General features: G+C 38.8%; 1 protein-coding gene across 1 annotated transcript in view; it reads right to left on the bottom strand.

The window, feature by feature from the left end:
- Window positions 1-889: 889 nt before the first annotated feature.
- Window positions 890-14,482, bottom strand: part of LOC110444449 (probable zinc transporter protein DDB_G0282067) — a 17,509-nt gene continuing 3,916 nt past the window's right edge. Inside the window, exons 2-4 of the mRNA XM_021488830.1 lie at window positions 12,713-12,860; window positions 1,318-1,361; window positions 890-978 (exon numbers count right to left, since the gene is read on the bottom strand). Coding sequence (XP_021344505.1) covers window positions 890-978; window positions 1,318-1,361; window positions 12,713-12,860 — 281 coding nt within the window. The remainder of the gene's footprint in view (window positions 979-1,317; window positions 1,362-12,712; window positions 12,861-14,482) is intronic.

Below are 14,482 nucleotides of genomic sequence, written 5' to 3' on the forward strand. Positions count from 1 at the left end.
AACTTGTAATGAGGTATGCTTACATTCACTCCTGTCTTGTGATAAGTTACTTGTAAAGGAATGGACTTGTGATAAGTTACTTGTAAAGGATTTGTCTTGTGATAAGTTACTTGTAAAGGATTTGTCTTGTGATAAGTTACTTGTNATAAGTTACTTGTAAAGGATTTGTCTTGTGATAAGTTACCTGTAAAGGATTTGTCTTGTGATAAGTTACTTGTAAAAGATTTGTCTTGTGATAAGTTACTTGTAAAGGTTTGTCTTGTGATAAGTTACTTGTCAATTTGTTTGTTTGATTTTGTTTAACGTCCTATTAACAGCTAGGACGTTAATAACTGTTAACGTCCTAGCCAAGGATTTGTCTTGTGATAAGTTACTTGTAAAGGATTTGACTTGTGATAAGTTACTTGTAAAGGATTTGTCGTGTGATAAGTTACCTGTAAAGGATTTGGTTTGCATCTGCAGTGTTTGATCTATGGTAATCTCAATTGCTCTCACGTAATTATAAAAAAGCAGTTGTACTCTCTAGTCCTCTGATCAGTTGCTTTAACACTGTAAAGCTGCTGAGGGACTGGCGTGGTCAAGCCCCCTAATTATCAGTTATATGGCCTCTCACTGTTCAAGAAACTCTAATTTGACGAGACAAGGATATCAAACATGACTATTGATTGATATCAGGAGTTTTCTGCCACCAAAGATGGATTTTCTGTTTTGTTGATATTCGATAAAATATCAGAAGTTTCCCAATGAAAATGGGAGTGTTGACATATACACACCAAAAAGTAGGGTAGGTAGATATATAGGGCAAGTGGAAACAAAGAATTTATTTTCTTTGGTCTTAACAAAAAGAAGAAGAAAAGGGACAATAGTTGTAATATGTTGCACAATTTGGCTAAATTACCTTTTTTAATTTGTTCTTAATTTCCTCCAGTTGTATATGATCAGGCACTGCTTGTAAAAGTATATACCCGGACTCTTTCACTGAAAAATTAAAAAAGAGTGTGAGCTTTACCATGGCACAATTATTTCTATGCATGGATACAGGATGACTTTAAAATAGGTATAGTAATTCGCTAATTGCTTAAATAAAAGTTACCGTAGTTACTGCAGGCTAAAGCTGAGACAGTCAAGACACTTCTCATTTCAACTTATAATCAGGCAATTTCTTTTTATTATTATCGTGGGAATTTTGTATCCATGTTTGTACTGATGGAGGATTTAGAAAGTTTTTCATACTGGAACAAATTACCATAAAGCTTTCTACTAATACTGATTTTTTTCCTACAAACCCACACCATATTGAGTTAATTGTATACTTACATAATGGTACAGTTGTGCAGAGGATGATAATAACCATGACAATACTGAAAAGATTAAGGAGAAAATTTGTTTTAGACATTTAGAAATGAAATTTTAATTCAAAGATAATACTATGTACGAATAGTTATACACTAATGGGTCATGTCCCTTTGATATATTTTAATTTCACAAAACATGTCTGCTGATGTGTTATTATCTATCTTTGATGCATGCAACTTTAATGAACTTTAGAGTTACACAAGAGTTATCTCCCTTTGTGGAAATCTTGTTTTCTTTACGTTTTTCGACGGCATGGTTTCTGCCACAGTGAGATCCTCACATTTTTCTGCAATTATAAGCTGTAGCCAACCACAGTGTAAGTTTACTGTTGCGATATGGGTTTCTGGTATATATTGAAATGTGTTGATAGTAATAGTATTAATTGGAAACTCATGTGTATTTGGTGACTGATCATATTTTCATTCATGACCTGGTTTCGCGGGGATTTATGTCCATTCCAGGTGTGTAGTACTGTGTACTTCTTATATTCCAAAAAATATGATTTAATTTGTCCATATGTGCTTATACCTAAATCTAATAAGTCACATTGTTTTGTATGTTGTAGTCTTTTACCAATTCGACAATTCACGGAATAAAACTTGGCAATGAGGTAACGCTGTCTGTTGTTATTATTTACGTGTGTCCCACACTGAAGACAGAACAGTAAAAGTACTCGTACAAGGCTTACCCGGAAGTGTGTTCCAAACTGAAGATAGATGTTGAGGTATCATCATGGACTGGAGGAGTCAAGGAAACCTAAACTCACTAAGGGCAACAGACATGGAATTAACAAGAGACACTCAAAGTGAAACAGGAGTAAGAAGAGTTCATGTATTAACAGAAAAGGCCTCAACTCTATACGAATCGGAAATTTACAAACCCACACTAAATTTAAATAACATTCACCATGAACTCAAACAAGAACTTTTAGTGTACCAAAAAAGAGTTAAACAAAGATCAACTCACATTCATGAGACATAGACTCATAACACTATATGAAAAATATGATAAAGAATCAACAGAATTCGCAGGATTTCTTGTGCGTAAGAATACAAAAGAAAGTGTTAGAGAACTTCAATCCCAAAAACTTATCCAGGGGTCAGTGAAAGGAAAATGTGAATTTGCGCTTGCCCAGTTGAAGAAAGACATTGAACATTGCCGATCACAGTCAACTTCTGTGCATTCACGAACACATTCAAAAGCATCAAGCAGGACAACCTCAATGGTGTTAAAACAGAAAGCTAAGCTTCAAGCTGCACATGTAAAATTGGACTATGTGACAGAAGAAGCTGAACTGATAAAAAAGAAAGCGGATATCGAGGCAAGTATGACTCTCCTTTCGGCTAAGAAGGAAGTGGATGTAACAATGCAGAACTTCAGGCAATATATGATGAAATTTCAGAAATCGACGAGGTAAAGTCTAGATCTAGTATTGAACAGAATCATCGTAATCATTCAATACAGATTCAGGAGACACCAGCTATCTGTCCTTCACCATCCTTTGAGGGTTTTTCTCAATTTTTGCTGAAGAAAGACTTACTCAGATCTAGACTGTCCAAGTTTGACGACAAACCTGAATCATTCCTCAGCTGGAAGGCAACCTTCCACTCTGTCGTTGCTGATATTAAGGTCAACACTGCAGAAAAGATGGATCTCTTAATAAAATGGTTGGGTCCCGAGTCCAGTCTACATGCTACAAGTATGCGGAATGCAAACACATTCAACTACAACAAAGGATTACAGCTTACTTGGAACAGACTAGAAGAGAGATATGGTAGTGCCGAGACTATTGACGACTCTCTAAAACGGAAACTACAGAACTTCCCTAAAGTGACTTTCAAAGAAAAAAGAAAGCTATATGAACTTGGTGACATTCTTTCCGAGATCCTGTCGTTCAAAACTGATCCTAAGTATGAGAGACTACTGTCGTATTATGACACATCAGTCGGAGTTAACTATGTGGTTGTCAAGTTACCACAACATGTTCAGAACAAGTGGCAGGAGAGGGCTACCACATACTAAAGGTCCCACAATGTGCCCTATCTACCATTTAGCTTTTTCGTTGAGTTTGTCAACAATTTGGCTGTGAGGATAAATGACCCAGGGTTTTCATTCGACACTGAAATCTCGGCTATCACACACAGTAGGCCCGTCTCGCGTACCAAGATTTCTACTGCCAAAACAGCAGTTGTGTCTCAAGATGAGGGGCAATTTACCTGCTGTCCTATTCACAATGCCAGTCACTCACTTAATGACTGTAGACAATTTAGACAAAAACCTCTCCATGACCGTCGTCAGAGGTTATCGGAGCATGGACTTTGCTTTAAATGTTTGGGGTCAAAACAACACATCAGTCGTAACTGTCCAAAGGAAGTGAAATGTCAAGCCTGTAGTAGTACTCGTCACGCCACAGGCATGCACCCCCCGGATACTCAGTCTAATATGTCAACCCCCATAGGTAATCATGGCGGGGAGAGAACAGCTCATCAAGATCTATCATCTACCAAGACATTTGACATCTCATCTACTAGTACATCAAGCCCAGCTTCTTCTAATGTGATCTCTAAATGCACGGAGTCAGAATGGGTTTAAAGGAAGATCCTGTGCTAAAATAGTATACGTGAACATTTGCCATAGTGAACACCCAGACAGAAATGTGAGAACATACGCAATTCTTGATGAACAAAGTAACAAGTCATTGGCCAAGGAGGAACTTTTAATGCATGTGGAATTAACAGTCAGCCGAAAAACTACACTATGTCTAGCTGTGCTGGTCGCGTCATCATGCCGGGCAGGAGATCTAAAGGTTTCATAGTGGAATCGCTTGATGGCACCACTCAGCTAAATCTACCCACAGTCATAGAATGTGAGGAGATTCCTGACCACCGAGACGAAATTCCGACACCGGAAGTGGCTATGTACCATCCTCATTTAGAGCCTATTGCTCATCAACTATCTCCACTCGACCCACAGTCAGACATTCTGCTGCTGATAGGAAGGGGCATGCTGGAATTGAGCAAAGGCTTGGTCCACCCAGCAAATCGTATGCTCAACGACTTAGGCTTGGCGGGGTCATAGTAGGTGAAACGTGCTTAGTAGGTGCTCACGCGCCAGATGTAGTAAGCACAATGAAGACTTACCTCACTACAGAAGGTCGTCCTTCTGTCTTCAAACCTTGTGACAATAAAATTCATGTGCACGAGTCCCCAAACCAGACATCTACTCTGGACACTGGAGATCAACTAGGCTCTTCAGTCTTCGTTCGCACCGAAGGAGATGACAGACCTGGAATGTCGATAGAGGACAAAATCTTCTTAAGTCTGATGAATGATCAGTGTTATCAGGGACAGGATGGCCATTGGATTGCACCCCTTCCTTTCCGGACGTCCAGATCTAAACTTTCTAATAACAGATTACAGGCACTCTACCGAGCCAAGAACTTGGATTCAAGCTTGAATAGGGATGCAGTGAAAAAGCTTTATGGAAGAACTTCTTGATAGTGGGCATGCAGAACTAGCTCCTCCACTTGTTCCAGGTGAAGAATGCTGGTACTTGCCATTGTGTGTTTGACTCATCGGCGATATTCAACGGAACTTCACTCGATGATGTTCTACTGACCGGCCCCGACCTTACAAATAGCTTAGTTGGTGTACTGATGAGATTCAGGAAAGAAGCCATTGCTGTCACAGCCGACATCAAGAAGATGTTCTATTGCTTCATGGTGAGACCAGAAGATAGGAATTACCTACGTTTCCTATGGGACAATGACATAACTAAGGAACTGGTTAATTTTAGGATGAGAGTCCATGTCTTTGGCAACAGCCCATCGCCAGCTGTTGCTACTTATGGCCTCTGGAAGACAGCAGAGGAAAGCGAACGACTGTATGGCAGTGACATAAAGGAATTCGTGAATAGGAACTTTTATGTCGACGATGCACTGTCATCACATCCCACCAGCGACGAAGCAGTTGATCTGCTCAAACGAACTCAAGCAGCTCTTAAGGACAATGGAAACCTGCGATTGCACAAAATTGCATCTAACTCTGAAGAAGTTTTTCGGCATTTCCTGTTGAGGATTTGACCAAGAACCTGATGGATCTGGACTTCCAGAAGGATGCCCTCCCTCTACAGAGAAGTTTAGATCTTGCTTGGGATATCAGGGATGATGTAATCAAGTTTCTCACTTCAGTAGATGGCAAACCATTTACACGCAGAGGCGTCTTGTCAGTAGTGAACAGCATTTTTGATCCGCTAGGCTTTGTCGCTCCTGTGACCATCAAAGGGAAGCTACTCCTACGTCAATTCATGTCCAATGGCTTGGACTGGGATGATACTTTTCAGGCTGCAGATTATGAGGAATGGAGGAAATGGAAGGAGTCGTTGATGTTTCTCAAGAGCTTGAGGATTCCAAGATCCTATGTGAATATATCTCCTTCACAAGCATTGCGTCCCGAACTCCATGTGTTTTCTGATGCGTCAGAAAAAGCTATTGCAGCCGTGTCATATCTTCGGATAATTGATACTGATGGATCATCTCATGTTGGATATCCTTTCGGAAAAACCAAAGTAGCACCATCCCACGATCACACTATTCCGCGCTTGGAACTGTGTGCTGCAGTCATGGCCGTTTATATGACAGAATTTATCATGGAACATCTAGATCTTGGAAGACCCGCCTTACTGCCACAGAGAAAGTAACAAAGTCAGAAAGATTAAGTCAATAGGGGCACTACCGCCGCGCACTCTTTTATGCACGGCGGACGTGTCGTCTCTCTACACATCCATCCCTCAGACGACATAAGAGCCGCAAAACTAGCACTAGATAATAGATCGGACCATAACCAAGCTACATGGATCATACTGAGAATGATAGCCATCATTCTTACAAACAACTGTTTTAGATTCAACAAAGAATTTTTTCTACAAACCCAGCGTACTGCAATGGGAATCAAAATGGCCCCCAATTACGGGATCATTTTTATGGACTACCTAGAAACTAGATTCCTATCTACCCAGACACACATCCCACTGGTCTGGTGGAGATATATAGATGACAAATTTTTCGTTTGGCCACACACCCGGGAGGACCTTACCTCCTTTTTAGAAGCCTTAAACTCATGTCACGCCACCATCAAATTTACGTCGGAAATCAGTGAAGTGTCAGTGGACTTCCTCGACACCACTGTATTTTTTAACGAGGATGGGACACTAGGTAGCCGTATCCACAATAATCCCACTAATGCTTTCCAATATCTGCACCTTCAAAGTAGCCACCCTAAACACCAGAAAGAAAACATCCCGTACTCCCAGGCATTACGTATCAGAAAAATATGTAGCGCAGACACACTTCGAACTAGATGAACTAAATTAATCAAACAAACACTCTACGAATATATAACAAAAACACTATATTATTATTATTGTTTATTGTATTCATAAATATCATAAAACCAACTACGGAAATACCAATATATATAAAACTACATGTGAACAATAAGTTTGAATTTCAGAGAAAGACATTTTTAATAATCACAGCATATATATAAAGTTAGAACATCTAAGAAGGGCTTACCCGTCCTTCACTTATTGTGTATTATCTATCTATTGATGACGTCATGTAATAACTAACAATGTAAAACTGCACCCCATTTTTAGTACTTTAGGGGCTGAAATATCTTGAAAAAATGTCCTGATGAAAACTCGCACATAGAGTCGAAACTAGTTGACCGTAATAAAAACCCACGCATTGGTAACGCTTGAGCGTGTTGTGATTGAAACCTACCTGGATTTAGATCTTGGAATAGTTGCAGTGAAGTATTATACTGACAGTCGTGTGGTACTCGGTTATATACAGAACGAAAAGAGACGATTCTACGTATACGTTGGGAATCGCATAGATATAATTAGAAAATCATCTCAACCTAGTCAATGGAACTATGTGCCTACAAACATATACTGACTTGGGTACACGCTCGATTCCAGCCTGTGAGATGCAGCAGAGTGTGTGGATCCACGGACCTGTGTCCTTTCATGACAAAGAGGAGGAGTCCGCTGTATCCGAAGACCACGACCTCGTCAGTCCTGAAGAGGACAAGGAGATTCGTCCACGACCTCGTCGATCCTGAAGAGGACAAGGAGATACGTCCACGACCTCGTCAGTCCTGAAGAGTACGAGGAGATTCGTCCAACAGACTGTGTGCACAATGAAAGCAAATGTTGGATCTTCAGAAACAAATTATGCATCTCCAGCTATTGGAACACAGAGGTATGAGCATTTTTCTACCTGGAAGGGCCTAGTGAGAGCAATATCTTTCTTAAGAAGAAAGGCTACTCGGAGAACAGTTACTAGTAGCAGTGTTGACTTCTGGGCAGAGAGCGAAAGATTTATCATCAAGTCTGTACAGAAGGAAATCTACTCATCTGAGATACTCTGTCTACGGAAAAGATACCCGATGCTAAAGACTAGTCACATCATATCTCTCAATCCTTATCTGGATGAGAAAGGGATTTTACGGGTTGGCGGTCGTCTTTGGAAGATGTCAGCAGACATGAAGGACAAGTACCCCATCCTTCTGCCAGGAGGTCACCATGTATCAACACTACTTGTACGCTATCATCATGAAAAGGTAAAACATATGGGACGTCACTTCACTGATGGCGCGATACGGTTCGCTTGATTGTGGATAACTGGTGTGAAGCGACTGATCAACTCCTTGTTACACAAGTGTGTGTTGTGTAGAAAACGTCGCGGGAATGTTCAGCTCCAGAAAATGGCACATTTACCAGAGGATAAGCTGGAGGCTGCCCCACCCTTTACAAACGTTGGATTGGATGTGTTCGGACCCTGGCTAATCGTTGCCCGTAAAACTTGTGGTGGACAAGCTAACTCCAAAAGAAGGGCTGTAATATGTACATGCCTTGTAACCCGTGCTATTCACATCGAGGTCATAGATGAGATGTCTTCCTCAGCCTTTATCAATGCTTTAAGACGTTTCATAGCAATACGCGGAAATGTCAAAATATTCCGTTCTGACCGCGGAACTATCTTAGTTGGCGCAACCGAGGACATGCGTATCGATTCTATAAATGTAGAGGATGGGCCTATGAGAGATTTCCTCTTCAACACAGGAACCACATGGGCATTCAAATCACCTCATTCCTCCCACATGGGCGGTGCATGGGAGAGGATGAACGGGGTGTCGTGTAAGATCTTGGATTCAATATTGTCCGACCTACCATGCAAGAACCTTACGCATGATGTCTTAGTCACGCTTATGGCAGAAGTGAGTGCCATCATCAATGCGAGACCTCTCGTTCCTGTTTCAACAGATCCCGAGTCACCGTATGTGTTATCGCCAGCGACGCTACTCACCATGAAAACTGACCACTCCGTTAAGGCATTCGCCATGAAGGATTTCAGCGTCAAAGATCTTTACAAACATCAGTGGAGGCAAATGCAGTATTTGTCTAACAGAATATGGTCTCAGTGGAGAAAGGAATACTTGCATACATTACAAGGACGAAGGAAGGGGCAAAGCGAGGCACCTAACCTATAGAAGGGTGATGTGGTCCTCTTAAAGGACAATACTGTGCCAGTGATGACGGACTTGTCCGGAAGGTTGAAATTCATATTGCACGAGATGGGAAATCTCATGTTTTTACAAGACCAGTTACAGAATTGGTGTCCCTAACTTCGGTGTGAATAGACTAGTATATTTAGGTGTAGAAGATGTTTCTCTGGTTTTCTGTTAGTTATATGCAAGGCTTTCAGTATATTCCATATAAGACAACTTGCCAATGTTACCGCAAACAAACCCAGGCTTGAAGGCTATATTTCTTTAGAACATTTTGTTACTGTTTCCTTAGAATTTAGTAGTGATATCAAATAATAAGATATCAGACGGGGAGTGTGATGTTTTATTATCTATCTTTGATGCATGCAACTTTAATGAACTTTAGAGTTACACAAGAGTTATCTCCCTTTGTGGAAATCTTGTTTTCTTTATGTTTTTCGACGGCATGGTTTCTGCCACAGTGAGATCCTCACATTTTTCTGCAATTATAAGCTGTAGCCAACCACAGTGTAAGTTTACTGTTGCGATATGGGTTTCTGGTATATATTGAAATGTGTTGATAGTATGCAGTATTAATTGGAAACTCATGTGTCTTTGGTGACTGATCATATTTTCAATCGTGACCTGGTTTCGCGGGGATTTATGTCCATTCCAGGTGTGTAGTACTGTGTACCGCATATATTTCAAATATGATTTGATTTGCCATATGTGCTTATACCTAAATCTAATCGGTCACATTTTTTTGTATGTTGTAGACTTTTACCAATTCGACAATTCGACAATTCACGGAATAAAACTTGGCAATGAGGTTACACTGTCTGTTGTTATTATTTACGTGTGTCCCACACTGAAGACAACTTTAAGGATCCATCCCAGGCAGAGCAAAACACTAAAGAATACCACTGTCGTTTTTCAGTGTTAGAGTCCCTGATTACCATTTCGACAATGTTGTTATCTTCCCTTGAATAGATTTCGTTTGAATAACGTTTTTGACAACAGAGTTGTGTACCTTACGTTGAAAATCTCCAATCGCGAGTGTGGAAAAAGCTGTTGTGGCAGTCATCTCATGGCCGACACAAAAACGGTCGCTTTAAATGTAAACTAAACGCATTAACTGACAATAATAACAACAACAATGTCCAATATCAACTGCTAACCAGGACTATGCGACGAAACAAAAGTGACACTCGTTCACACAATGCTGACCTCTGTGGCCCATACTACTGACAATTTGACTGATGAGCCGACACCGACGTCTGATGAGGATCTGGCCTGAGAAGTATTTTATACATACAAGTAAGTGCATCACACGACATCACAATAGTCAGGATTATATTTTATATTTGTTATTATATGCTCAATAGACCTATGTTATTTATAGTGTGCGATTCTTTACACTAGCCACACAGCAAGCCATACTCATTATACAAAAAGCAAATGACAACCAGTAATACCAGTGTGATATGAAATAGGCCGTTTATTCACAAAACGACATAAAGAACAAACATGTATACACTACATGTCACTACACACTGACCTAAAATACATGTAGTCATTGTGCAATATCCAATAGTGATTCTATGACTATCGCAGGAGGGGGGCAAAAACCGCCACATGGCGAAGAAGAGTTTTGCACTGGATCAAGGGCATGACCTATGACCCTTGTTAGCATAACTCTTTATCGCCAACCCCCAACGTGATATTTTTATACCACAATATCCTGTGTTGTTATTTGTACATGATGTAAACGGTATCAAACAGGCAAAGTAGCATCAAAGGTAGCTTGGTGTTTATAACGCGGATTAATTAACGATTGATTGATTGGAGTCAACAAGCCCTCCGTACCGTTTGGTGGACGAATCCTGCAGAAACCAAACGAAGAAAGTGTAGCAACCTGGTAATTCCGATGCCAGAGAATCGACGATCAACTTATGTTTCGACATCTTAGCGGTTTTCTCATAATTACGAAATGTAGTTTTTCAAGTATAGGCTCCGTTCCGTGTTAGTTCAGTTGTTTTTTTACCAAATCGCTAAGCCTATATAGCTAGTGTGTATGTTTTTCCCGGCTGACTTTCATGTTGACGTGATCGATAACCTCGTGAATTATTTCAATATTATGAAGCATCATTAAAATAGTGTATTCTGCTTTTATTTTTTTCCTTCAAGTAGATTTGAAGGGGATGTGTTGAATGTCCACGCTTCTAGTATAAACATATTTTTTATAATTCCTTTACCGTCAAATCAGTCTGTAGTTCTAACAGTGCAGTAGGGCTTCACGCCACGTGTTGAGTGAAAACAACACAGTCCCTCGATCGCGACTGCAAATAATTTCAATTAAATTTCTTAGAGCTTTTGTTAATTGGTAATCACTGAAAGAGTGTTAGCTAATTACTGCATTGTAATTTGTATTAACTGTGATGTTGAGAAGTGTCAATAATTTTCGCTGAAGCGATCCTACCTAGCCTATTGTCCGGGATCAGACAGTATGCCCTCCGGTCAACTTACCTGTAAAAATGTTACATGCCCAGCTAGTGTTTGTCGCCAAATCATCAGTCACGACCACAGATTACCGATTTTAATCATTTAAGAGAAGGTAAAAATTGTGTCTCCAAAGAATTTCATTCTTTGTTGTTATTTTAAACTTCAATCTTATCATTGAAAACGATAACCCAAGAATGACTCGTTCCTGCATATAGTGCGTACCCCCTTTTTGACATGACAATATTTACCTAAAAAAGTGTGCACTATACGCGCAAATTTACGGTACTATTGTTGTATAGTGTGATATTTGTTATACCACAATATATATATAGTATGTTGTTATCTGTATATAATGACAAAGTTTATTATTGCTATACAGTGGTATGTTGTTATTTGTACATATGTAAAAGTTTATTATTGCTATATAGTGCGATATTTTTTCATATCACAACATGGTATGTTGTTATAATTATCTGTTCATAATGTAAAAGTGATTTTTTTATATCACAACATAGTATGTTATTTGTACAGTATGTAGAAATTTATTATTGTTGTGTAAAGTATGTGGAACTTTGTTATTGTTGTTCATTGTGACATTTTTGCTATGACACAGTAAAGTACATTGTTTGTTATAATGTTAATATCCATACACAATGTGCAATTTGTTTTATATTGGTTATTACATTTGAAGTAATTTCATTGGTTGGTAAATGCCTACTGTATTATATTTGCATACAAAAAGTGCTATATTGTATGTTGTAAATTGTATATATGACTTTTTGGGATTTAGAATTATTATTGATACAAATGTAAGAGTTGTCTCTTTTTTGTTTAGTTTTTTTGTATCTTTACAATATTTTTGTAGAATAATTAAGTCTGAAAGATATTTATTTTTGTCACATAAGTTTTCTTTTCGTTGTCCTAACGTGTTGCATTGGCACTCAGAATTTTATTGATTCATGTAATGGGCATTTTTGTTTGTTTTTGTATTATTGTTAGAAAATTACTCATTTTTTTGTGTTTTATTCATCAATATTGACATTGTTATTATTTTTTATGTGTTATATTTCTAATAAACCATTGTTGAATCAAATAATATATATTTTGGTTCATAATTTCCCAAAAAATTCTGAAGAAACTTCCGCAAATGTTCAGAAATGATTTGCCTATGCAATAGTGATGCCGTAGGGGGAAAATAACAATGCCTCATTACATTTTTAGGCGGAGGGATGGGGATCCTTAAAGAACAAGTCAGGGTACGACCATCACATGAATAAAATGTCCTTAAAATAATACTTTACCTCATAGCAGGATCCACATAATACTTCCAGTCGTCTTCTACAAACAAGATGACCAGTCCAGACACGACAACTACCACCGACCCCAGGGCGTCTCCCAACACATGTAGAAACACCCCCCTCATGTTCAGCTGTGCACTCGATGGATCGGCTATATGGATACAAAAGTTGTGATCAATACAGATTATCAGAGAATGAATACCAGGTAGCAAGGTGTACTGTATACTAGTAAGTTTTCGCCCTTTGACAGTAAAATGCATTTTTCCTCCATGTTTTTTCGACCCTCGCATTTAATTACTACATGTATTATGGTTTTTACAAATGTTCGGTGTAATTATCAATTTGCCCTCAATATGTAGGGCGAAAAATGCAAAAATTGAACTGCAGCGAAAACTTACGAATATACAGTGAGTTTGATAGCGGGATTTCCTGTATGGACTTAATTTGTAACAGAAGCATTGTTTCATGATCAGCTGTGTCATTGGAGGACAGATGAAATACAATATTTATACACATTATACATACATATTTATATAAAAGAGGCATTCTGCATTGATGCAACTTGTAAACAGAGGAACACACCATTTCAATGTTTGTTCATTCATTCATACACAAGGTGGAATGTTATACTTTTAAAGTGAACCTTTTTGAGATGACGAAATGCTTGTTTATCCGACCATATACAGAATAAATACATACTGTAAACCTGCGGTCAGTTCGAATAGGCGGATAGTTCGAATAGGCAAATAGTTCAAACACAATTTTTGAACAATAAAAATAATAATTTTCTGTCTAGTGATAATTCGAACCCTGCTTACACACGTTTCGGATTGTTTGAACACACAACTCATGTGCGACCATTGTTGTCATCAATGTCGGACAATTTGTACATAAATAAGTCACATGTCATCGATAACTGTGTTTCTTTCTTGTAAACATGTCATGTGCACGCGCCAGTCAAACATCTTTAGGCCCCGACCATGTATAATATCCTGACAGTACACGGAGCGCAGAATGTTACTGTACATCGCTGACAGACATGTGTATTGCCATGATATTACTGTCATTACAATTTGATTATATAATCGTGACCTTGCCACCGATCACTGATTTATGTAGTAGTGTCATTATTTGTCATTATTACTTTTAATATATTTGTATTATTTAGCTATACGCATTCGTATGTAACGGAAATCAGCCTTCCGTGTAATTTTGTACGTCACGCGTTGCGGCAAAACTTTTAGCGCGCGCGCGGAAATAGCACGCGTAAATGCGAGTAAGGTACTGAGCGGATGTGATGTAATGTGTTGTAAACCTGTTTGTCCAGTACGCATTGTCTATGTATAGAATACCTAGTATTGAATGTAGGGTAATTTACCTGGTGCACTGGTCACTTTGAACAGAGCGGCCAGAGCGAGCACAGCGAACATTTGTACACCTATATCTTTACCTAGCCAGCATAGGAATTAAAAGAGGTAGCGGGCACTAGAGCCAAAAGCAAATAATGTAAGTACTCGCGTATAAATATAAGTTTAATTCATTATAGTATCTATTCAATAATATATTTAATTAACGTAATATTTTTGTTAAAAGTAAAGTTAATATTTTGAAAGTCTTTGTAAATTTAGAAATCGGGCGTGGTCAATTTAGTAGACAAGTGATTTCGAAGAAGCAAGTTTTTAATATATATTGTTTCCTTTTATAGCTTACATTGAACGAGTAAGACTGAGGACTCGGCGGACTTTGTCCGAGAAAACCCTCTTCACATTGAAG

The sequence above is a fragment of the Mizuhopecten yessoensis genome, unplaced genomic scaffold, assembly GCF_002113885.1.
Source record: "Mizuhopecten yessoensis strain PY_sf001 unplaced genomic scaffold, ASM211388v2 scaffold2041, whole genome shotgun sequence".
NCBI lineage: Eukaryota > Metazoa > Mollusca > Bivalvia > Pectinida > Pectinidae > Mizuhopecten > Mizuhopecten yessoensis.